The 24077-nt window shown below is 38.7% G+C and overlaps 2 protein-coding genes and 1 long non-coding RNA gene across 3 annotated transcripts in view; 2 read left to right on the top strand and 1 right to left on the bottom strand.

Annotated features, from left to right (window-relative positions):
- The window catches only part of eif3c (eukaryotic translation initiation factor 3, subunit C), a 16934-nt gene extending 2928 nt beyond the window's left edge, over nucleotides 1-14006 (top strand). Inside the window, exons 7-36 of the mRNA XM_016661040.1 lie at nucleotides 65-195; nucleotides 1018-1148; nucleotides 1228-1369; nucleotides 2020-2123; nucleotides 2330-2471; nucleotides 2614-2739; nucleotides 3417-3510; nucleotides 3610-3812; nucleotides 4220-4329; nucleotides 4406-4471; nucleotides 4557-4746; nucleotides 4820-4945; nucleotides 5031-5082; nucleotides 5400-5530; nucleotides 6350-6480; nucleotides 6560-6701; nucleotides 7352-7455; nucleotides 7662-7803; nucleotides 7946-8071; nucleotides 8749-8842; nucleotides 8942-9129; nucleotides 10135-10359; nucleotides 10439-10630; nucleotides 11362-11533; nucleotides 11623-11782; nucleotides 12262-12327; nucleotides 12824-12911; nucleotides 13026-13191; nucleotides 13503-13544; nucleotides 13657-14006. Coding sequence (XP_016516526.1) covers nucleotides 65-195; nucleotides 1018-1148; nucleotides 1228-1369; nucleotides 2020-2123; nucleotides 2330-2471; nucleotides 2614-2739; nucleotides 3417-3510; nucleotides 3610-3812; nucleotides 4220-4329; nucleotides 4406-4471; nucleotides 4557-4746; nucleotides 4820-4945; nucleotides 5031-5082; nucleotides 5400-5530; nucleotides 6350-6480; nucleotides 6560-6701; nucleotides 7352-7455; nucleotides 7662-7803; nucleotides 7946-8071; nucleotides 8749-8842; nucleotides 8942-9129; nucleotides 10135-10359; nucleotides 10439-10630; nucleotides 11362-11533; nucleotides 11623-11782; nucleotides 12262-12327; nucleotides 12824-12911; nucleotides 13026-13191; nucleotides 13503-13544; nucleotides 13657-13736 — 3866 coding nt within the window. The 3' untranslated portion in view covers nucleotides 13737-14006. The remainder of the gene's footprint in view (nucleotides 1-64; nucleotides 196-1017; nucleotides 1149-1227; nucleotides 1370-2019; nucleotides 2124-2329; nucleotides 2472-2613; nucleotides 2740-3416; nucleotides 3511-3609; nucleotides 3813-4219; nucleotides 4330-4405; nucleotides 4472-4556; nucleotides 4747-4819; nucleotides 4946-5030; nucleotides 5083-5399; nucleotides 5531-6349; nucleotides 6481-6559; nucleotides 6702-7351; nucleotides 7456-7661; nucleotides 7804-7945; nucleotides 8072-8748; nucleotides 8843-8941; nucleotides 9130-10134; nucleotides 10360-10438; nucleotides 10631-11361; nucleotides 11534-11622; nucleotides 11783-12261; nucleotides 12328-12823; nucleotides 12912-13025; nucleotides 13192-13502; nucleotides 13545-13656) is intronic.
- A 4-nt stretch (nucleotides 14007-14010) lies between these two features.
- prodh2 (proline dehydrogenase 2) lies at nucleotides 14011-22580 on the bottom strand. Its single transcript, XM_016661051.1, has 12 exons — nucleotides 22510-22580; nucleotides 21522-21892; nucleotides 20477-20667; nucleotides 18685-18811; nucleotides 18311-18382; nucleotides 18129-18209; nucleotides 17672-17815; nucleotides 17401-17567; nucleotides 16291-16401; nucleotides 15230-15318; nucleotides 14930-15151; nucleotides 14011-14549 (listed from the first exon to the last, which is right to left on the bottom strand). Exons 2-11 carry the CDS (start codon nucleotides 21747-21749, stop codon nucleotides 14970-14972), a joined length of 1392 nt encoding a protein of 463 aa, XP_016516537.1. The 5' UTR covers nucleotides 21750-21892; nucleotides 22510-22580; the 3' UTR covers nucleotides 14011-14549; nucleotides 14930-14969.
- Nucleotides 17532-20581, top strand: LOC107833020 (uncharacterized). Its single transcript, XR_001658735.1, has 4 exons — nucleotides 17532-17603; nucleotides 17668-17767; nucleotides 19792-19876; nucleotides 20494-20581. It is a non-coding gene; the product is annotated as an uncharacterized LOC107833020 (long non-coding RNA).
- Nucleotides 22581-24077: the final 1497 nt, after the last annotated feature.

The following is a 24077-nucleotide window of genomic DNA, read 5'->3' on the forward strand; positions in this document are numbered from 1 at the left end:
ATCATGTCAGGCCTAATTAGAAGTGTTAAGATATTCTCAAAAACTCTATTTTTTATTTCCCCAGGCTCCTCGTCTGAGAGCGACGACGACGACGATGATGTGGGGGAGGAAGTGTCGGCAAAATCCTTCCTGAAGAAAAAACCTGAAGGCCCCTCAGAGGCGAGCAAATTCCTCAAGTCTGCCAAGGGCTCTGGGGTGAGAGGCATCGAGCCGTTTGACCGCTTCACATCCTTGAAAATGTTTGGATTTTAATCTGGCGTTTTCAAGGTTGATTTCTGTGTAAAGTCCTTGAAAGTTCTTGATACTCAAACTGCACAGTTTGGCAATAAAGTCAATCTAAGGTTTGATTAAAAGCCTAAATTTGGAAAATGTAATTTACAGTTGAAACCAGACATTTACATGTACCTAATAAGAAAACACAGACATGTTTTTTCTGACTGAAGTTAAATCAGACTAAACTTTTCTTGTTTTAGGTCAGTTAGAATTACTAAAATGATTTCTGTTTGCTTGATTCCAGAAAAGTTACCAAGAACGTTTTTTAGAGATTGTTTGTAACTTTCTTTATAAAATGTTTTAATGTCATTTACCTTAACATGATTTGTTCGGATTATTTAAATGTAATTAGTATGTATTATTATTTCAACTGACTTATTTATCAGTTGAAATAAAGGTTAGATAATATTTTATGTTAACAAATGTTATTAAAATTAGGCGATTTATTGTTAATGTTTTGTTCTCAAACCAGTGAAGTGTGAGATGCATTTCAAAACATAAAATGTTGTTCTATTTCAGTTTACCTACAACATAGAATACTACCACAAGACGTTAAGAGCTGTAATAAATGACATCATATAAAAGTGAATTGAAATAGTTTTAGGGGTTTCTTTGTATTGCTTTTATCTCCAAAGTAGGAAAGTTTGAAACTTACTTTAAAAATGTTTGAAAAGTTCTTGAATTTCCTTTGAGAAAAGTCTACAAACAAATTGCAAATGTGAAAGTCAGTTTTCCTTCCAACAGGACGAGTCGACTTCTAGTGATGAAGACGACGATGATGAAGACTGGGGTGGCGACACCGAGGAGAGCGGCAGCGAGAGCTCGGATGACGAGGAAGGGAAGAGCAAATCTCTGGCCACTGTTTTCCTCAAGAAGTAAGTCTGGAGTCCGACGGTCGGCCCAAATCGCTCTGCAGCCAAACGGGTCGCTAACGGGAACGTTTACCGTCCTCAGGGTGGCCGGCGCCGACAAAACCGGCATCAAGAAGGGCGAGAAGAAGAAGAAGCAGAAGAAAGAGCGAGGTGGGGATCTGCAGGAGGGCGAAGGAGATGAAGACGGCTGGGAGAAGGTTAAAGGAGGCGTCCCTCTGGTCAAGGTAGAAATTCACATTTTGCACGTTTTCATCCGTCCATTTTGGTTTAAAAAATCAAAACGCACATCCTGCACATTTTTAGGCAGTAAGTTAATGTGTTTTTGGTGTCTGGAAAATGAGCCATTTGAAAAACCTACGTAATGTTACATAACAAATCAGCAGGCACTATGCCGTTACCTAGCAACCACACCTGAGAATAACTCGTTACTTAGCAACCCAAGCTGAGCTCCAGCATGTTTGGTCAGCTGATTTTACGCTGAACAACCAGAGTTATGTTGTTGTCTTACCATCCAGAAACCACTTGCTGCATTCTTGCTGGTTGTACAGGAGGCTCCACTTATGCTTTTCAAAGATGCACGGTTGTATAATTGCACATCTGCTTGCAGTCATTTTCAAGTGTGAGAGTAAACGTTGAGTTGGGGCGTGGCCAGCAGCAGCTTAACTGGATTTAAAGTGACAGGAGCTCAAATGGGCAGCACCGACCAGACTAAAATCTAATTACCTAGGATTGATTTTGTGAAAAAGAATGTAATGAACGTAGACTAATCCTAACATAAGCATAATGGATCACCTTTAAGAGACATGTCTCTAAAACAAAGCAAATATAACTGAGCTGTAACGCTAACGTCGTTCTGGTGTTTTCTGTCCACCAGGAGAAACCAAAGATGTTTGCCAAAGGCACAGAGATCAACGTTCCTGTGGTGGTGAAGAAACTCAATGAGATCCTGCAAGCAAGAGGCAAAAAGGGAACAGACAGGTAGGAGGAAACAGCTGTGACAAACCAAGAGTTTCTTTAGTTTCCATCTTGTAAAAACCTGATTGAGCTCCTTCACAGTTTGTATTTTCTACTAACTGGAGTTCCAGTAGATTTACGATGTCGTCTAACCGCTGAACAGACGAGCAGCTCAGATTAACGTCGGTCTGTTTAAAGCGATGACGATGAGCCGTTCTTTCCTCGGACAGGGCTGCTCAGATCGAGCTGCTCCACGCTCTGGCAGTCATCGCTGCTGAGAATAATCTGGGCCAAGGCATCCTGGTCAAGATCAAGTTCAACATCATCGCCTCTCTGTACGATTACAACCCCAACCTGGCAGCCTTCATGAAGGTGAGCCTCTGCTTTCTAAACGATCTGACGTCACCGAAACATTTCAAAATGATCTGTGAGGCGAAATGGATCAGATTCTTCCAGCGTTCCGGTGAGTTTGAGGTTCAGGATGTTTTTGTTTTGTGGTCATGTTGCTCTTCAGGCCGACATGTGGAAGAAATGCCTGGATTGCATCGACGAGCTGCTGGACATCCTGTTTGAACACAACGACATCTTCATCGGGGAAAACATCGCAGAGGACAGCGAGAATCTGATCATCTCCGATCAGGTGACCTGAACTCTTTATTTAAGGTTTTAACGGTTTTAAAGGACAAGTTTTTGTGTTATGAGTCGTGTGATCTACACCCGGATATTAAAGTCAGTAGAAAACAGGTTATTATAGTTCACTAAAATAAACAAAATAACAAATTGAGAAAACATTTTTGCTAATGGAAATAATTAAAACTGTAATTAATGGGGGAAAACTATAACTGGAACTATGTCATGCATTGTAAAACGTGCTAAAATTATAATGTCCTTCGTTTTTGTGTTCGAGTCTATTAGCCTTTCATATTGATGCAAAATTATTTTTTTCTTATTTATTTTTCCCCACAACAAGCCATTTGCGTAATCTGTCAGCAAATTACTGCACTCCATAGTTACGCCCAAAGGTTGGAAGAGAATACCAGAGTCTGTTGTTGTTCAATAATTAAATATTTAATGAAAATACAACAATTGAGAATTTTTTTTGTTACCTTAGATGGATTATAAACACAGATTAGCTCACTTTTGTAATGGAAATACAGTTTTTTGTTGTTTCCTCCTTCCTGTCATTGGTGAGACCTTAAATTTCTTTAATTAGTTCTTTAGTTTGCAATGTGACGAATCCATGAACCGCTCTGTCTGTGTGTGTGTGTGTGTGTGTGTGTGTGTGTGTGTGTGTGTGTGTGTGTGTGTGTCCTTCAGCCTTTCAGGGTGCGCGGGTGTGTCCTGACGCTGGTGGAGAGGATGGACGAAGAGTTCACCAAGATCATGCAGAACACCGACCCTCATTCACAAGGTACAAAACGCCACTATTGTTGCTGCTGTGTCTGTAAAAACAAACGTTTTCCTTCATAAATTCACGTTTCTGTTTCTCTCTTTCCGTCTGCTTGTGCAGAGTATGTGGACAACCTGAAAGATGAGGGTCGGGTTTGCGGCATCATCGACCGGCTGCTCTCCTACTTGGAGAACAAAGGATCCACAGAGGAGATCTGCCGCGTCTACCTGCGGAGAATCATGCACACCTACTACAAGTTCGACTACAAAGCCCACCGCCGCAGCCTCGGCCTGCAGGGAGAAACCAAGGTGAGGCAAGGTCATGTGNTGTGGGATATGTACAGGTGGAGCAGATTACCTTTTTTATTCTGAAGGACAATTTTGTTTAGAGGCTTCATAATTAATTTTATTTATTTTGTTTGTTTATTTTGGATATTTAAAATATCTTCCAGTTCCTGTGTTAAATATTCATTAGATTTCAAAGTTTATTGATCTTTGCGAATGTTTTCCTCCATTATTATACCATTATATTAGAAAATGGTCTCAAAGCAACAGTACTATCATTTATCACAATAACTTCTAGGACAGTTTATAGCCCAGCAAAATGTGTTTACAAGATGTAAACATAAATTTTGTGTTGTCTAGGCAACATAAAATAATTAAAAATCTAGACTGTTCAGTACATCAGCTGACCTCTCTGATGTGTAATGCGTATCGTTTCAGATTGACAGCTCCCTTCAGCGATGTCTCGTTTCTTCGCCACCGGGTCTGACAGCGAGTCGGAGGAGTCGTCATCCGCCGATGAGATCACCCCTAAAGCGCCCGGGACGACCTTCAAGCAGTCAGTGTCTCTTTCCAGTTTGTCATCGCATCAAATCCGTCTGCTGAGGTCTCACACAATAATGCTTCTTTTACAGGTCGCTGCTTCTTAGTGACGATGAGGAGGATACTAAAAGAGTGGTGCGTAGCGCCAAAGACAAAAGGTGGGTGTGCTTTTAAACAGCCTCAAAATGGCAGAAATCATCCACCAAGCTCATCATTAAAAAATAATTTCCATTTAAATGTCAGGTTTGAAGAGTTGACGAACTTCATAAAGACGATCCGCAACGCCATGAAGATCCGTGACATGTCCAAGTGTCTGGAGGAGTTCGAGCAGCTGTGTCGGGCCTTCCTGAAAAGCAAGAACATAGTGGACAAAGAAGGAGTTCCTCAGTTCTACATCCGCCTGCTGGCCGACCTGGAGGACTACCTCAACCAGGTCGGCTGCCTCCATTAATACCAAACAACAGCTAGACGTTTCTTTTATTAAACGTTTGTTCTCTTCCTTGAAGCTCTGGGAGGACAAAGAGGGCAAGAAGAAGATGAACAAGAACAACGCGAAGGCCCTGAGCACCCTGCGCCAGAAGATCCGCAAATACAACCGAGACTTTGAAACTGAAATTGCTGCTTACAAGGAGGTAAGGTGGAAATAAAAACAACAATGGTTGGTGTAAAAAACAGAAACAACTGAACAGGAACAAAACTATTTTTTTCACTTTTTAGAACCCACAAGAGTCTGCAGATGAGGAGGAGGAGAAGGAGCAGGAGGATTCTGGTAAACGTTTCTGTTCGTAATGGTTCTGTCACGTTCTCAAGAAACAACGTTCATTTTATTAGTTATTTTCTTTATTTATGTTGGATATTTAAAATGTCTTCCAGTTCCAGTGTCAACATTCACTTGAATTTAAGATTTATTGATCTTTGAGAATGTGGTCTTGCATTATTATACCATTATATTACTAGAAACTGGTCTCAAAACAAAAATATATCATTTATCACAACAATTTCTGCATCCAGCAAAATTTGTCATCATGTCAGGCCTAATTAGAAGTGTTAAGATATTCTCAAAAACTCTATTTTTTATTTCCCCAGGCTCCTCGTCTGAGAGCGACGACGACGACGATGATGTGGGGGAGGAAGTGTCGGCAAAATCCTTCCTGAAGAAAAAACCTGAAGGCCCCTCAGAGGCGAGCAAATTCCTCAAGTCTGCCAAGGGCTCTGGGGTGAGAGGCATCGAGCCGTTTGACCGCTTCACATCCTTGAAGATGTTTTGATTTTAATCTGGCGTTTTCAAGGTTGATTTCTGTGTAAAGTCCTTGAAAGTTCTTGATTCTCAAACTGCACAGTTTGGCAATAAAGTCAATCTGAGGTTTGATTAAAAGCCTAAATTTGGAAAATGTAATTTACAGTTGAAACCAGATATTTACATGTACCTAATAAGAAAACACAGACATGTTTTTTCTGACTGAAGTTAAATCAGACTAAACTTTTCTTGTTTTAGGTCAGTTAGAATTTCTAAAATTATTTCTGTTTGCTTGATTCCAGAAAAGTTACCAAGAACGTTTTTTAGAGATTGTTTGTAACTTTCTTTATATAATGTTTTAATGTCATTTACCTTAACATGATTTGTTTGGATTATTTAAATGTAATTAGTATGTATTATTCCTAATGACTTATTTATCAGTTGAAATAAAGGTTAGATAATATTTTATGTTAACAAATGTTATTAAAATTAGGCGATTTATTGTTAATGTTTTGTTCTCAAACCAGTGAAGTGTGAGATGCATTTCAAAACATAAAATGTTGTTCTATTTCAGTTTACCTACAACATAGAATACTACCACAAGACGTTAAGAGCTGTAATAAATGACATCATATAAAAGTGAATTGAAATAGTTTTAGGGGTTTCTTTGTATTGCTTTTATCTCCAAAGTAGGAAAGTTTGAAACTTACTTTAAAAATGTTTGAAAAGTTCTTGAATTTCCTTTGAGAAAAGTCTACAAACAAATTGCAAATGTGAAAGTCAGTTTTCCTTCCAACAGGACGAGTCGACTTCTAGTGATGAAGACGACGATGATGAAGACTGGGGTGGCGACACCGAGGAGAGCGGCAGCGAGAGCTCGGATGACGAGGAAGGGAAGAGCAAATCTCTGGCCACTGTTTTCCTCAAGAAGTAAGTCTGGAGTCCGACGGTCGGCCCAAATCGCTCTGCAGCCAAACGGGTCGCTAACGGGAACGTTTACCGTCCTCAGGGTGGCCGGCGCCGACAAAACCGGCATCAAGAAGGGCGAGAAGAAGAAGAAGCAGAAGAAAGAGCGAGGTGGGGATCTGCAGGAGGGCGAAGGAGATGAAGAAGGCTGGGAGAAGGTTAAAGGAGGCGTCCCTCTGGTTAAGGTAGAAGTTCACATTTTGCACGTTTTCATCCGTCCATTTTGGTTTAAAAAATCAAAACGCACATCCTGCACATTTTTAGGCAGGAAGTTAATGTGTTTTTGGTGTCTGGAAAATGAGCCATTTGAAAAACCTCTGTAATGTTACATAACAAATCAGCAGGCACTATGCCGTTACCTAGCAACCACACCTGAGAATAACTCGTTACTTAGCAACCCAAGCTGAGCTCCAGCATGTTTGGTCAGCTGATTTTATGCTGAACAACCAGAGTTATGTTGTTGTCTTACCATCCAGAAACCACTTGCTGCATTCTTGCTGGTTGTGCAGGAGGCTCCACTTCTGCTTTTCAAAGATGCACGGTTGTATAATTGCACATCTGCTTGCAGTCATTTTCAAGTGTGAGAGTAAACGTTGAGTTGGGGCGTGGCCAGCAGCGGCTTGACTGGATTTAAAGTGACAGGAGCTCAAATGGGCAGTACCGACCAGACTGAAATCTAATTACCTAGGATTGATTTTGTGAAAAAGAATGTGATGAACGTAGACTAATCCTAACATAAGCATAATGGATCACATTTAAGAGACGTGTCTCTAAAACAAAGCAAATATAACTGAGCTCTAACGCTAACGTCGTTCTGGTGTTTTCTGTCCACCAGGAGAAACCAAAGATGTTTGCCAAAGGCACAGAGATCAACGTTCCTGTGGTGGTGAAGAAACTCAATGAGATCCTGCAAGCAAGAGGCAAAAAGGGAACAGACAGGTAGGAGGAAACAGCTGTGACAAACCAAGAGTTTCTTTAGTTTCCATCTTGTAAAAACCTGATTGAGCTCCTTCACAGTTTGTATTTTCTACTAACTGGAGTTCCAGTAGATTTACGATGTCGTCTAACCGCTGAACAGACGAGCAGCTCAGATTAACGTCGGTCTGTTTAAAGCGATGACGATGAGCCGTTCTTTCCTCGGACAGGGCTGCTCAGATCGAGCTGCTCCACGCTCTGGCAGTCATCGCTGCTGAGAATAATCTGGGCCAAGGCATCCTGGTCAAGATCAAGTTCAACATCATCGCCTCTCTGTACGATTACAACCCCAACCTGGCAGCCTTCATGAAGGTGAGCCTCTGCTTTCTAAACGATCTGACGTCACCGAAACATTTCAAAATGATCTGTGAGGCGAAATGGATCAGATTCTTCCAGCGTTCCGGTGAGTTTGAGGTTCAGGATGTTTTTGTTTTGTGGTCATGTTGCTCTTCAGGCCGACATGTGGAAGAAATGCCTGGATTGCATCGACGAGCTGCTGGACATCCTGTTTGAACACAACGACATCTTCATCGGGGAAAACATCGCAGAGGACAGCGAGAATCTGATCATCTCCGATCAGGTGACCTGAACTCTTTATTTAAGGTTTTAACGGTTTTAAAGGACAAGTTTTTGTGTTATGAGTCGTGTGATCTACACCCGGATATTAAAGTCAGTAGAAAACAGGTTATTATAGTTAACTAAAATAAACAAAATAACAAATTGAGAAAACATTTTTGCTAATGGAAATAATTAAAACTGTAATTAATGGGGGAAAACTATAACTGGAACTATGTCATGCATTGTAAAACGTGCTAAAATTATAATGTCCTTCGTTTTTGTGTTCGAGTCTATTAGCCTTTCATATTGATGCAAAATTATTTTTTTCTTATTTATTTTTCCCCACAACAAGCCATTTGCGTAATCTGTCAGCAAATTACTGCACTCCATAGTTACGCCCAAAGGTTGGAAGAGAATACCAGAGTCTGTTGTTGTTCAATAATTAAATATTTAATGAAAATACAACAATTGAGAATTTTTTTTGTTACCTTAGATGGATTATAAACACAGATTAGCTCACTTTTGTAATGGAAATACAGTTTTTTGTTGTTTCCTCCTTCCTGTCATTGGTGAGACCTTAAATTTCTTTAATTAGTTCTTTAGTTTGCAATGTGACGAATCCATGAACCGCTCTGTCTGTGTGTGTGTGTGTGTGTGTGTGTGTGTGTGTGTGTGTGTGTGTGTGTGTGTGTCCTTCAGCCTTTCAGGGTGCGCGGGTGTGTCCTGACGCTGGTGGAGAGGATGGACGAAGAGTTCACCAAGATCATGCAGAACACCGACCCTCATTCACAAGGTACAAAACGCCACTAGTGTTGCTGCTGCGTCTGTAAAAACAAACGTTTTCCTTCATAAATTCACGTTTCTGTTTCTCTCTTTCCGTCTGCTTGTGCAGAGTATGTGGACAACCTGAAAGATGAGGGTCGGGTTTGCGGCATCATCGATCGGCTGCTCTCCTACTTGGAGAACAAAGGATCCACAGAGGAGATCTGCCGCGTCTACCTGCGGAGAATCATGCACACCTACTACAAGTTCGACTACAAAGCCCACCGCCGCAGCCTCGGCCTGCAGGGAGAAACCAAGGTGAGGCAAGGTCATGTGTGGAGGGAAGAACTGGGCTGCCCCAATAAGCAATAAATCTATTAATCGCAGGATAAATTTAAAAAGCCTGACCATTTCTATTTGCGTTAATTTCTTTTCTTCTATTTTGCCTCTTTTTAAATTACAATTGTGTTTACAGACTTCAGTATCAATTTTATTTGTTGTTTTATTTATTTGGGATATTGTTACCTTTCAAACATAATTAAGTTCCAAAGTTAGTTATTTATTTACTTTTTTGTTTCCCCCAAAAACTGGGCATTATTTTAGGAAAGTCACAATATTTAAAATCTCTTCCAGTTCCATTGTAAATGTTTGTTAGAAATTAAAGTGTGTTGATCTCTTAGAATGTGCACTCGTGATATTTCATTTGCTTAACAATAAAATGTCCCAGAAATTACAATAAATTATGATATTGTTGTTTTTAAGACACTTTCATTTCTCAAGTAATGAATTATGTTTACCTGTTTTAGTGCATCTTTTACTTTTTCCAGTTAAATGATAATATTGTTGTTTTTAAACTGTTTTCAATAATGGTAGTGGTATAATAGAGCGAGAGCACATTCTCAGAGTTACATTTAAATTCTAATGAACATTTAACACTGAACTGGAAAACTTTAAATATCCAAATTAAATAAACTAAACAACAAATAAACTAAACTGTGAAGTTCTTCAAAGACGTCTGGTTGAGCGAGAAGCACCAGACTGAAGACTTTTTTCATCCAGTTTTTGGTAGAAAGAGAAAAACAAGAAACCATTCAAATTTAAATTGAGTTTTTCATTTATCCTGCGATTAAGTGATTTACTGTGAATTGCAACAGGCCTAGTACTTGCATTATTGTGCCATTACCTTTATATTATTTGAAAATGGGCTCAAAACAGTAATAACATAGTTTATTAAGTTCTGGGACAATTTACTGCATATCGTGGGAAGAACTGCGGCTCCCTCAGAGCAGAATAACTTTTTGCTTTTCTGAATTATGTGTTTAGTCGGAGCAGGACCAGGAGGAGAGCGAAGGCGAGGACAGCGCCATCATCATGGACCGCCTCTGCAAGTTCATCTACGCCAAGGACCGCACCGACCGCATCCGGACCTGCGCCATCCTGTGCCACATCTACCACCACGCCCTGCACTCGCGCTGGTACCAGGCCCGCGACCTGATGCTCATGAGCCACCTGCAGGACAACATCCAGCACGCCGACCCCCCCGTGCAGGTCGGTCCCCTCAAGGCCACCGGAAACTCAGCCTGAGAACGGGAATAATCGGCTTTTTGTTCCGTTTTTCTTCCTGAAGATCCTGTACAACAGAACCATGGTCCAGCTGGGCATCTGCGCCTTCAGACAGGGGATGATTAAAGACGCCCACAACGCTCTGCTGGACATCCAGTCATCAGGCCGAGCCAAGGAGCTGCTGGGGCAAGGGCTGCTGATGAGGAACATGCAGGAGAGGAACGCTGAGCAGGAGAAGATCGAGAAGAGAAGACAGGTAAGAGACGAGGAATTTCAGCAGCTGAAAATGCACAAATGTTGCAATTTTGGTCGTCAATCGAACCGAGTCTACCGGACTATCAGGTGTGAAAAGAACCTTTGGCTACTTTCACACAGCAGACAAATGTAAACAAAATACCTTTTTTTTTTTTTTAATGGCAACCTAAACGACCAAAACATCAGATCGGTGGCACTAAATCGGATACATATGCAACAAATCGTCTGCAGTCTGAACAGTCGTGTCGAATGTCTTTAATGTGAGATTTGGGTCATTATTTTGCACCAGAAAAAGACAGATGCAGTAAATCTGGATGTAAACAATGTCTTAAAATTATAATTATGAACTCATGAAAGAATCCAGTCACTTCTGGCTGTGACGACACATCCAAACAGATTTCCCTACAGAAACCCAGTCAGTGCTTCACAAAAGGTCATTTCTTTTTATTAGCTTTCTTCAATTTGTTACTGTTCTGGTAGATTATTTCACTTAAAACAATATATTTTTCCATGTTACAAGTGAAATAATCTGCCATTGGAACTAGTACTTTTTTTCATGAATATTAAGGAATTATTGACGTAAAACAAGCTCCTATAATTTGCTGAAAAGTTACTTCTAAGTCAGTTTTGTCTTATTTTAAGTGCACTAAGATATTTGCACTAGAAACCTTCTTGGTGATATTTGTGTTTTTTGCAATGATGTGACTCCAAGATGGCACCTTTTGGTTGCAGGTTCCTTTCCACATGCACATCAACCTGGAGCTGCTGGAGTGTGTCTACCTGGTGTCGGCCATGTTGCTGGAAATCCCCTACATGGCGGCCCACGAGTTCGACGCCCGGCGCAGGATGATCAGCAAGCAGTTCCACCACCAGCTCCGAGTGGGAGAGAGGCAGCCGCTGCTGGGTACGAAGCAATCCTCCGAACTCCCTCCGTCAGGGATTCACCTCACTGTGGAAGCAGAGACGATGAACTTTAACCTTTCTGACCCCCAGGACCTCCGGAGAGCATGAGGGAACACGTGGTGGCAGCCAGCAAGGCCATGAAGATGGGCGACTGGCGCACCTGCCACTCGTTCATCATCAATGAGAAGATGAACAGTAAAGTGTGGGACCTGTTTCCTGAGACGCAGCGAGTCAGAGAGATGCTCGTCAGGTAACGCCGCCCTCCTGATCCCTGGTTCCACACAGTAAAACATCTTCTGAAAACATGCACATAGTGGTGGTTTTTGATATGGGCAGATGCCCAGGGTGACATCAGAAAGGGGCGGCACAACCAGGATCTTTAAAATAAATTGTATCTTATCTATCAGTTGTCCCAACTACAAGTTTGCTGCCATTTGTATGAATGTGTAGCCGGATAAGTTTCCCTTTGTTTCTGTTGATGACATCACCTGCCTTCTGCTTCAAAAACAAATCAGATAATTTCCTGCACTTTAATTGGTTGAAGAGCAGCAGGAGGAAGGGCTTGCCAAGGGCCCTGCTCCTGCAAGAACCACAACTCTGTGCATATTTATATTTCAAGCTTACAACGTCGGACATATTGATAAATCGTAGTGTGATTAATCTGATTAAATGCTTTTAATGGAATGACGGCTCCAATTTTCCACCTAATGTTGTTAAAACCCTTTACAGGAAGATCCAGGAGGAATCCCTGAGGACGTACCTGTTCACCTACAGCAGTGTGTACGACTCCATCAGGTAAACGCAACGTGTACAGATTAACCAACTGTATTGATTTATCGAATATTTTGTTTTTGATGGTTACATTTTTGGAAAATCTGGATATTTTTTTCCCAACATTGCACTCCTTGGGGTTTGTTTTGGCTCAGAGTGATGTCAGCGCGCCGAGAGCCGCCGTTTTGTGACTATATTCTCGTAATTAAACGGAAATTATTGTATCCTGAAATCCAAAAATATTTTGTCAGTTTTACTTTTTTTTCTTCTAGAAAGGAAAGCAAGAAAAAATTGCTTAAAGTTGGATTTGATATGAAAAATATCTGGGATTTTTATTAAATTTTTTCAGAGGAGCTCAGAAAAATGGAGAAGAAAAGGACAATTCTGTGTTTAGTCTGTGGAAGCAATCTGATTAATTTGCTCCATAAAATCTGCAAACTGACATCTGGAATATATTAGAAGACATTCAGATCTGCAAAAATAAAAAATGCTTATTTTTGTTTCTGTCTGTGATCTGCAGCATGGAGACTCTGTCAGAGATGTTTGAACTGGAGATCCCAACCGTTCACAGTATTATCAGCAAAATGATCATCAATGAGGAACTGATGGTTCGTTTTAGTCTTCCTATTGGCATAAAAAAAAATCTTAGTATTGAACCAATGAATTCCAACTGTTAGTTAATTGTTAAAGGCGTTAAGAGCTTTTTGCACCGACCTCCACAGGCGTCGCTGGACCAGCCCACGCAGACGGTGGTGATGCACCGCACAGAGCCCACCTCCCTGCAGAACATGGCTCTGCAGCTGGCGGAGAAACTGGGCAGCCTGGTGGAGAACAACGAGCGAATCTTCGACCTGAAGCAGGGCGTCTACGGAGGATACTTCAACAGGGGTGAGCAGGATGGGAAACGTGGATTTAATCCTGTTATTTTTAATAAAATGGGACAAATTCTGATCTGATATGGAAGAATTGTCTTAGACTGAGAAAGATCTGGAAAAACCAGGTGATGTTTGAACTCCCAGATGGAAGTTAACTTCAAAGGAGTTTTTATTTAAGTTGGTTTCCTGTTTTAGGTTTCTTTTAACTTTAGATTTTAATTTATAATAAATATTTTAATGAAACATACCAGTCTGATTTCTATACAGATATCATCTGTAAATGCCTTCAGAAAAAAATAGTTTTGCTTTGCTTTGGATTTTCAGATCAGAAAGGCGGATATCAGCAGAAGCAGCCATACCAGAGAGGTATGTTATGTTGCCTGCTCCTCCCTGCATACATTTTGAATAATGCAGCTGGTTTTCTCTTTATATTTAGTTAAATGCTGATTGTAATTTTTAAATTTTGACCTTTTAACAGATCAGAAAGGCGGCTACCAGCAGAAGCAGGGCGGCTACCAGCGAGGAGGCTACAGGAATCAAAACCAGAGCAACTACTGAACTTAGAAATTGTGCTGGGATTTATTTGTCACTTTTTCTACCTGGAGTTATTTTCATTCCACAAAACCAACAACCACCAATGGAAAAATGGTTTCAGTTTATCCTGAATCTGCTGAAACTTGCTTCATTAAATCTATGAAATATCTCAACAATACCACCGTTCAGTACCGAACCCTGAAGATTTTCTCCTCTGTAGCAAAGCAGCGTGGTCAATTAGAACATGTTAACTATTATTTACTTAGGAAAACAGTAATAAAGGAAAAAAATAAATAAACACTGTGTATTGAGTTGGTTTATTCAGAAAGGCAAACAAAAAAAAACTGGGTACATTTTCTTGATGAACCAAACCAACTTACAGCTAAAACATGGATATACACAGAGTATCGGTTTGACAGCAGGAGCTTAAGTACAAATTTACAGTTTGAGGTTAACTTTTGAGTCCATTAGCATAATTGCTAAATCCTTTTAGCTAAGCCTAAGTCCTGTTTTCTAGAAATAGGACTTGGACAATTGTGCTATTAGGCTAACAAAATTTAAATACGCTGTCAGTTTTTTATGCATTCAGCTGTAAACATATATGCTAGCTTTGTAACTTTTGTCTTAACATTCGTCAACGTGCCTGCGGTAACTTCTGCTTTTACTGTGACCAAGAATAAAAGATCAGCATCCATTGAAATAAATTGTTCACATACATAACGACAAAAAGTGGAGACAGTGCAGAACGCTGTGGGATGTAACGTGTAAAAACACGGGATTTATTTAGAATTACATAAAATTCACAAGTAATTTATCCAGGAGAATAAGCCATTTCATCGTTGTCTCCCATATCCAAGATGGCGGCGACGTCAACTTAGGATTCAACACTCAATGGCAATCCAGGCATTCATATCTATGAATGTGCCTGATTGCCGTTAGACTAAATGCTAATAACTGTTAGCATCTTTGTAGAAGTTTTGAAGTTTTACGGTTTTTTCCTAAGATATTTTGTTTCACTTCCTCAGATTCTACCTGAAGTTTATATTACCTATACGTATGTTAATAGTTTGAAAGTGATGGGAGCAATAAAATACATTTTAATAAAAACAACTACACTAAGCAAAGCACAAACATGTACATTAATGGAAATAAGCTGGAAGGTTCTTAATGGACAAGTTTTTCTTGTTTGAACGGCTCAGTAGCAGCAGCGTTTACACCAGTTTCCTGATTTATTTTCAGTCTGTTGGTTATTCGTCATTAGCTGCCACCCCTCATGCTCCTCCTCATTCTGTGTCTGAGCTCCTGCCTCAGCAGGTCTCTTTCTTTGCGAATGCCCTGCAGCACGGTCCGGTTCTCCTGGGCCCGGCGCACCAGGTAGGGGAGAGTGTCGTCCACTGAGCCATATGGAACCGACTTGTAGACAGGATAACCTTCCTTTGCTGGCCAAAAGAAAAAACATTAGTCAACGTTAGTGATGCTCTTCTGTACAACATGAAGGAAATACGAGTTAATCTCACCCAGTGTCAGGGAGACGTGATCACACATCCCCAGTAGCTGGCCGAAACACACCGAGCCGCCATCTTTTTCTATCCCCCACTCCTCCATCCTAAAGTACAAATGTTCATTTTAAACACTCAAACTTTAAATATTCCTGTCCTTTACAGTCATGAGAAAAGATCAGGATACTCCGCCACAACCTGGGAGTTATTCCAGCATATTTGAACCTACGAATGTTTAAAGATCTTAAGTATTATGCTTCCTTGAACAGGTTAGGGCAGGTCTATGGTCTATAGAGAACATGTTCGTTATGTTTTTGCACAGAATTATTAGATTAGATTTTAGTCTGCTCAGTTCTGCCTCTTTTGAGCTCCTTTCAGAATGAGCTGCTGCTGGATTCACCCCCCAAATCAACACTTTACACTCTCACATAAAAATGGCTGCAGACAGATCCGTAAATATACAACTATGCATCTTTGAAAAGCAGAACCGGAGCATCCTGTACAATAAACAAGACTACAGGAAGTGGTTTCTGGATGGTAAGACAACAACAAAACACTTGTCTTTTCTAGAAGCCATTGCACAGTGCATACAGCAGTAAAACCAGCTGACCGAACATGCTGGACCTCAGCTTGGGTTGCTAGGTGACGGCACAATGCTAGTCGATTGTTATTTTTTGAAGCAGTGAATGTGACACACACCAAACACGTCTGTTTAGTGTGTTTTTTAAGTGGTTGGGCTGGTTTTAGAAGTAGTTGAGACTTAAAAGAAAGTACAAAAACGTGCAAAATGTGAAATTTGCATATTAGATCCCCTTTAATATATCTAGCCTTCATCACGATGTTTGATTGAACTTAAATATCGATTTATTCCTTTAAAGCTCATTATTTAACTCCACGTCAAACAATGCCTTCTAAAGCTTTTATGTGTTTCTGCTTGTTTAAAACTCGGTAAGCTTCCCACAGTTAATATATTTAGTTTTCTAAACAGAAGAGTGACTTCTCTCCTTCAAACCTTTTCCTTAAATCCTTAATTAAGTTTCCTTTAAAATAACCCTATGAAGTATTTTTTATGTCCTTACCTTTTAGCAGCTCGTCTCACAGACTCCTCGTTGTGAGTGGCCACGATGATCCTGTAGCGGTCCGGTTTCTGTGCTATGGCTTCCAGCATCACATCCAGGCAGCCGTTATAACTGTTGCCACAAGAAGTCGTAAAATGTTAAATTTGTTTAATGTTTAATTCTCACTCTGCTGTGAAAACGTCTGAATTAATGAAGATTTTGACTTCTAAATGAAAATTAAATGAATACATAGATCACTTTTTTTGTCATAGCAAGTTCAGATGAGACAAGTTTTAGATTTCGCAGTGACTGAACACTTTCACAATGGACGTCCGGTATTATCTCAGATCAGCATTCGGTGCACAGCCGACCACGAATAGTTAAAATCCGCAAATGCTTGAGAACCCCTATGAAAATAATTACAACTGCATACATTGATCGCTTATGCACTAAATACAGCCGTAATACGCATTAAGACAAACAGTAAGACAAGTTTTAATGAGGAGATTTTGACAAGAACGGCTCTTTGGGTTATAAAGATTCTATGGAGTTAAATTGAGGATATAAAATTTGTAAAAAATAAAATAAAATAAAAAACCTTTGAACCAATAAAAGGCATAAAACTGAAAAAAAAATCTGAACCAACAAAAACTTGAATCTGAAAAGTTTTCAAATCTTTTTCAGTTTCCTTTCTCAGTTTAAAACCTTTTGTTTTGGTTTGAAAATTATTTTTAAGTTTCAATTTTTATTTCATTTAAACAAACATTATGTCCTCATTTTAGCTCAATAGCACCTCGGGTTAAGTAAGTTAGCTTCCTATTTTATTTTAAATATTTTGGTCTTTTTATGAAATTTCCCTGAATAATTTAGAGTTAGATTCTAATGAAATATCCACTGTGTTATTAAAAACTTATGGAAATATAGATTTGGATTCAGTCATCTGAACTCATTATTTTGTGCATTAGAGCCAGTTTGGTTCATTCTGTTGGTCAAATGTTCTGCAGGTCATTAATGCGTGGCTCAAACGTTTCTTCCAGGCTGTACTTTTGGGTTGACATTTTGAAACTGAGATGGCGATTATAATTTAAGTGCATCTTTAGATTTAGTTTTCTTATTTGCTGTGCATCCAACCTCTTGTTGGTCTCTTCCCAGCTCGGGTGAATGGGATCCACCTGGCACTCCTTCTCTGCCAGCTTTCGCTCTTTGTCCATGTATGCACCTCGTACCAGTTTGACTCCCAAGCAGAAACCTTCAGCCTGCGACAGATTGAGAGCCTCCAACAGCAGAGACCTGGACTCCTGGTTGACAGATGAGACGCTTGTCACATACCATCAGTGAATGGAAACAGTGGAAATGCTCAGATGTTTGTAGAAGTTATTGAACTGTCGATTTTGACAGCTGCCTTTAGATAACACTGATAGGTGTTCCAGATCCAGGCGCCATCTTTGTTAAACTTCTTCATCAGCGCCATGGTGACCAGAGTGAGAGCTGGGTTCATGTAGGTGTACTCTGCATCAACCAGCACTCTGACTTTGTTAACACTCGCCTAAAAAAATAATCAACATTTAACAATGTAACTTTTATTATTACAGCAACATCACAAAAGATAAAGATAAACATTTTTTTAAATGGAATGCCATTTAAATACATTTTTTATTACTGTGAACAGTAGGAATATGGATGTGGGTGAATCTTAAAATAAGTCACTGTTGTCACAACGACTGACAGGAAAACAAATATATTACAGTACAGCAATGACAACAATACGTGTGTGCCAGATTGCCCATAAAACTACTTCTGACTGCAACTGCATTGTGAAAATACAACCATTACAAATAGATAAGTGTGGGAAGGGTTACCTCTGCTACTTTGTTCAGTCTTTGCAGACCACACAAGAAATGAGCCGCCTCTTTTTCCTCCAATCCAGGAAACGTTACCATCTGAAAAACAGTATAAATTATTTAAAATGCAAATGATACTGTGAATAAAATTAGAAAAATACACTGCATAATCTACATTACTCAGTGGACTGCTGGCTTACTTCTCCATCCATCGCTCGGACAAGGAGGCTCAGGTCGTATGGCTGCTGTGCAATCAGGGTTGTGAGTTTGACCTTTGACACAAACAGTTTATTCTCAGTAGAAAGAGGTGAAGGACGTTCAGTAATAGATCAACAGGACAGAGAGACAGACTGATGGAAACGGAAGGCAACTAGACTGGGGAAATTAGTGTTGAGTCGGCAGAAACAGCTTAGAGCAGCTGTTGACAGCGCAAACACTAAAACGTGCGTTCTTATCTTTTTTTCCCCTCATACATGAAGGAATTCAAGGCTGTCAGTGTGTTGGTGGTAAGCCTCAAAAACCAAAAGAAAAAATAAAATAAAGGAAAAATAAATGTTTAATATTTAATCCTTACACACATCTCCGGGCTGAGCAGAGCCGTGATCTTCAGCTGCATCATCGGGTCTTTGCTCCAGGCGTTGCTGTGGGACATCCGCACACATTCCAACATGGCCACCATGTTGTCATCATATCTCTTTTCTCTAGTGGGGATAAAGCTTAATTAGAACTATGACATTTCAACACACATCCAAATATTAAAGATAATGTTGTCGAGTTATGCGAGTTATGTGTGTGTGTGTGTGTGTGTGTGTTTGTAATACCTTGTGGGGACGATTTTCCTGACATATACTACGTTATGGGGACCAATTGCTCCTTGTGGGGACCGGAGCCTGGTCCCCACAAGGGGAAACCCTGTTTTTCGGTCAGGGGTCAGAGTTAGGGCTAAGGTATGAATTGAGTTTTGGTTAGGGTTGGGGTTAGGTATGTGATGGATAGGGTTAGGAATATGATGGTTAAGGTTAGGAAAAGGGTAAAGGTAAGGTTTAGGCTGTAGAAATGAATGAAAGTCAATGGAAAGTCCCCACAAAGATAGCAACACAAACATGTGTGTGTGTGTGTGTGTGTGTGCGGACTTGTCTTTAGTGCCTGTTAAGGACCTTTTCTGGTACATTCACCCACCCTCTGAAGACCATTGTCCTTATGAGGACCAAAGCCATTTTTAATGTTGTGGGTCAAGTTTAAAGGTTTCTGGAGTGAATTAATTTTTGGTTAAGCTTATATTTAAAAACATAGTGGTAATGGTTAGGGTTAGGGATTAATGCAATAACTAAAATGAATCTAAGTCAATACCAAGTCTTAATGTTTTCTCTTCATTCTGAAATTTGCATATTTTCATGTACATACTTGCATGTATATGCATCTTTTTATTTTATTTCATTTGTTAATTTTATAGCTCACAGTTATGAATATATTTATGTCACATATGATTATATTTGTATTTGCTAATATGTAACATTTTGATGGAGTAGCTTGTCAACAAATAAACAGTTTCCCCTCAGGGATAAATTCTGATTCTCTAATATGAGTAGAAATACAAAGTGAGAGATTAAACATGAATTACTACAACAGGATTTCATTAAATATATATTTTTATGAAAAATCGTGCTTTGTGTCATTTTAGGTTGACAAGACATTAGAAGAGGAACAAAAACTGAGCTGACCAGCTGGCATTAATAAAAGGTCAACACTTTTTCAGTGAGCTATCGGTGAGTGTAACATTGAAAATACTATTTTCAGCTGTTGGGGACGAAGTTACAACAGCAATAAGCCTTATTTGAGGCTTTGTATTCATCAAAGCCTCAAATAAGGTTTTTATTACATTAATGAATGATTTAAAACCAACCTTTTTGAATGTACGGTGCTTTGTAACAGTATTTATTTCCACAATTTGTCACTTTACAAGCCCAATTTCAACTTCAATGTGTTTTATTGAGATTTTGTGTGATTCACCAAACCAAACTAAAATGTTTTTTCTAAAGTGGAAGGAAAATGATGCATGGTGTTTTGTCTAAAGAAACCAAATCTGATCTTAATGCAACACACTATCTCCACCAAGAAAGTAAGATAGTGGAAGTATCATGTTGTGTGTTGGTAAAATGCTTCAAAGTAGAACATTTTTTTATCTTTCTATTTTACAATTATGCACCACTTTATTTAATAAAGATGTAATATATTTAATAAAGATATATAAGATATGATAAATCTGTGAAATATATTGAAGTGTGCAATTGCAATGTGACAAAATATGATAAACCTTAAAGGGTATGAATGATTTCTACAAAGCTCTGCAGGAATTTAAGGTCTACCCAATGCTCTCTCCGAGGTCTTCCTCAATCGGAACCGCCAACATGGGCCTCAGTCCCATCAAGCTCATCTTTCCCATGGACTGGGAGATCTCCATCTCGTTTTCTCCGGCCACAAACTGGGCGTAGATGGTGGGCCGCAGCAACAAAGAGAACCCTCTCCTCCCCAGGATGGTGCGTGCTGCTGTCATCAGCTAAAAAAGATGAAAATTAGAACTGATTCAGGTTATTTTTATCCAACTAATTCAATATTTCTTTCATTTACTTTGAAATGTTATAATTTAGTAGCATTCACTATATCCTAAGTCTATAATAAATTCATTTTCAAGTGTAAACAGAAGTGGTTTTAAATTTTAAAAAAAAACTGAGAGAAAACTAAATATTAGGATGAAACACTTGCACTTCAGTTGGAGGGATTTGGGAGTGAAATAATCGTGAGGAGATGCAACTGTGTTTTTCACTCTTCAAATTAAAAAAATTGCATACAAATCATTTGCTGCAAATACAATAAGGTTTGATTATGATTGTTTATTTTCTTTTATGAGTTTGTCTACAGACTCAGCCGCAATTTCTTGGAGATATGTTTTTGAAAAACATGGAGGAAAAATGCTGTTTTGATTTTGGTAATGCTGTATACATATAAAAAGTGATACAAAGTATGATACATTTTGTGCTCTTGCCATTGACAGGATATTTGTTTAGTTTTTGTCTAGATTTTTTTCCTTGCTTTTGATTTTTTCATTTTGTTTTGTTTACTTGTGAAAATAATCATAATATTGCAAAGACAAATTTGTAGGAGAATAATGTCATGATAACATGAATTAAAGTCATTCTACAGTTTTATTCCGTATGACTTTATTCCCATAATTTTATTGATTTATTTACTTAATTATTTATTTATTTTCTTAGATGATCCTAATATTCTATCGTAGTTGAAAAATGACTAAATTACAAAAAACAAATTAAAAAAAAAATCTAAAAAGAAGTGGGTGTATTAAGTGTCAAGGAAAAGAAAGATAGGAAAGACTTCATAAAGCTTCGATCTCACCTTACCACAGTTGTTGACCAGCACAGGGAAGGAGCACAGGTGGAAGACACCGAGAGCTCGGAGGAGTTCGCCCAGACTCTTCACCCTGAAGGCGCTTGGATCCTCAAAGGCCAGGCTGACCGACAGAATCTCCGGCCGCTTCGTCGCCACCATCCTGGAGGTGGCAGTACCAACAAGCCTCCGCAACAAGAGGTGAGGGACGGCCGGGCGGAGGTTAGAGCACAGCATCGTCCCAGGAGAAACACAGGTGTGTTCAGGATTAGCTGGAAACCAGCTTATAGAAATATTTAATGCCTTTAGAGTGTGTAAATATATGTTACAGTGCCGAATATTCAATTTTAGACAGTTGTTTTCCTTTCTAGGTAAAAATCCTATAGGAGGAAGAAAAACACAAAAGTTTTGAAATTTTACAAAACCGATGCTGGTATCCGTTTACGAGTTCCATAGAAGCATAAAGATAAGATAGCACACTGCAAAACATAAAATTTTACCAGGTATTTTTGTTTAGTTTCAAGCAATTATCTTAGTTCATTTGAAATAAGAAAACTAGCTTATAAGTAATTCTTCAGCAAGATATTGGAGCTCATTATAAGAATTATTGACTTCAAGCAATCTCCTGTATCTTGATGAAAAGTTATTTGTAATTTAATTTTATCTTATTTCAAGTGCACTAAGATATTTGCAGTAGAAACCAAACAAAATAAAATGTTGTAAGAGTTTGTGTTTTTGCAGTGTGTATTTATTTAGCTCTCTAATTTTGTGAGACATCTACTAAAGTTTTGTTTAGTATTTTTAAATTTTAAGTAATTTTTGGTAGGATTACTAAAGAAACACAAAATCTTACCAAGTATTTTTATCTATTTTCTTGTGTCTCTGACTCAAGTATTTAACAGGTACAAAAATCATCTCAAAAAATATTTTTACAGCAGAATCAAATCGAATTGAAGAAAATTGAAAACTGAAGCAGAAAAGAAAGAGAAAGTTTTACCATCCGTCCCATAAATGCCACCCAGATCACCTCAATGATTAAAGCAGGCAGCTGCAGTTTGAGGATCCAAGCACAGGACTTTTGGGTTAATCAGTGACTGTTGAGACATTTGAGTAAACATCAGTCTGACCCGTAGCATTGCCTCATAGATCTTCACTTGGTTTGCGATCCACTGACACTAAGTTGGCCATAAATGTAAAGTATTTTATCATACATGTTTATCAGGAGATTTTGATATATTTGTAAAATATAAGTGCATCACTGCATATTGCTTTACTTTAAGAACTTTTCTAAATGTGTTTTATTCTTTTACAGCTTGAACCAACAATTAGCTTTTAGAAACCTATGTAAGTGGCACAGAAGGAGGGAGGGATTCATGTTGTTGGGGCCCGCCCAGGGTGGCATTCATGTCAGAATCGCCCCTGTTTACCATTTTAAAACTATACTAAACAGTCAGCATTTTTTTCATTGCATCTTGGAGTTTGGTGTACAATGTGCAAAATATGTTTACTCCATACTTCATTGAAGAAGTTTATGTCTCAGAAATATTTGCCTTAAAGTGACAAGTTTGGTTTTAAAAGTTTAAATTGTCTTATAAATAAACGTAAGGAAAGTTTCCATTTTAACGCCGATGTGTTGGAGGTAAAATATGGTTTCTCCCCAAAATGTTTAATACTTTTTTGCAACTTAAGCAAAACTAGAAGAGATGAGATCATTCAGGGACTGTTGGACACATCATGTGGAGCGTAGCTGGACCTTTCTGGTTTGTTTCTGCTTTTCTTCGTCTGTTTGTTCTTCACCTCAGAGGTTTGCAGAGGGGAGCTGCAGGACTGCTTGTTGTTCACAGAGACGCGTTAATGTGCAGCCAGGTGGTTTCTATGTGAAGTTTTCCCATCCGACTTCCAGGATTTGTGTTATTATTAACATTTTGACCCGAAAATATACTTGTTAGTGTTTTAAAAGCAGTTTTTTAAATATTTTTTTGCACAGTTAATGTAGACTTACAGAAAAATAGCAACAAAAATTACTTGTGCATAGTTTAAGTAATCAGAAAAGACAAAAAAAAACAATTTAAATAAAATATTTATTTTAAAATGAGGAAGAAAAATACAACATATGAAGTTCAAGTTTAGCAACTTAAAAAATAGAAATAACTTGTTGAGCAAAGATAAAAGAAACAGCAGGACCAACATATTTTATATGGAATTAAAATGTTTAAAAATCAGAATTAAATTTAAATTGAGTTTTGGTCAGAATAACCCGTTCAGATTGTCTCATTTTGACAAAAATTAGCTTGAAACTCTTTCATCACTGAAAAGACGTTTATCACATAGAGAAATTCATCTAAATCTGACTTCAGCAACACTAAAAATACATTTAAAAAAACTTTGTTGTCAGTAAAATCGGTGTTTGAACAAACCTTCTAAAATTATGCCTTTACTGTTTATGGGCATGCATATTTGCTATAAACATTTACTTGAAATTCAAGAAGCCATAATAAATAAAACATTTTCTGTAAGCATGGTCTAATTTAGTTACATAAGATCTTGATAACTTAAGTCATTTTC

The sequence above is a fragment of the Poecilia formosa genome, unplaced genomic scaffold (genome assembly GCF_000485575.1).
Source record: "Poecilia formosa unplaced genomic scaffold, Poecilia_formosa-5.1.2 Scaffold308, whole genome shotgun sequence".
Taxonomy (NCBI): domain Eukaryota; kingdom Metazoa; phylum Chordata; class Actinopteri; order Cyprinodontiformes; family Poeciliidae; genus Poecilia; species Poecilia formosa.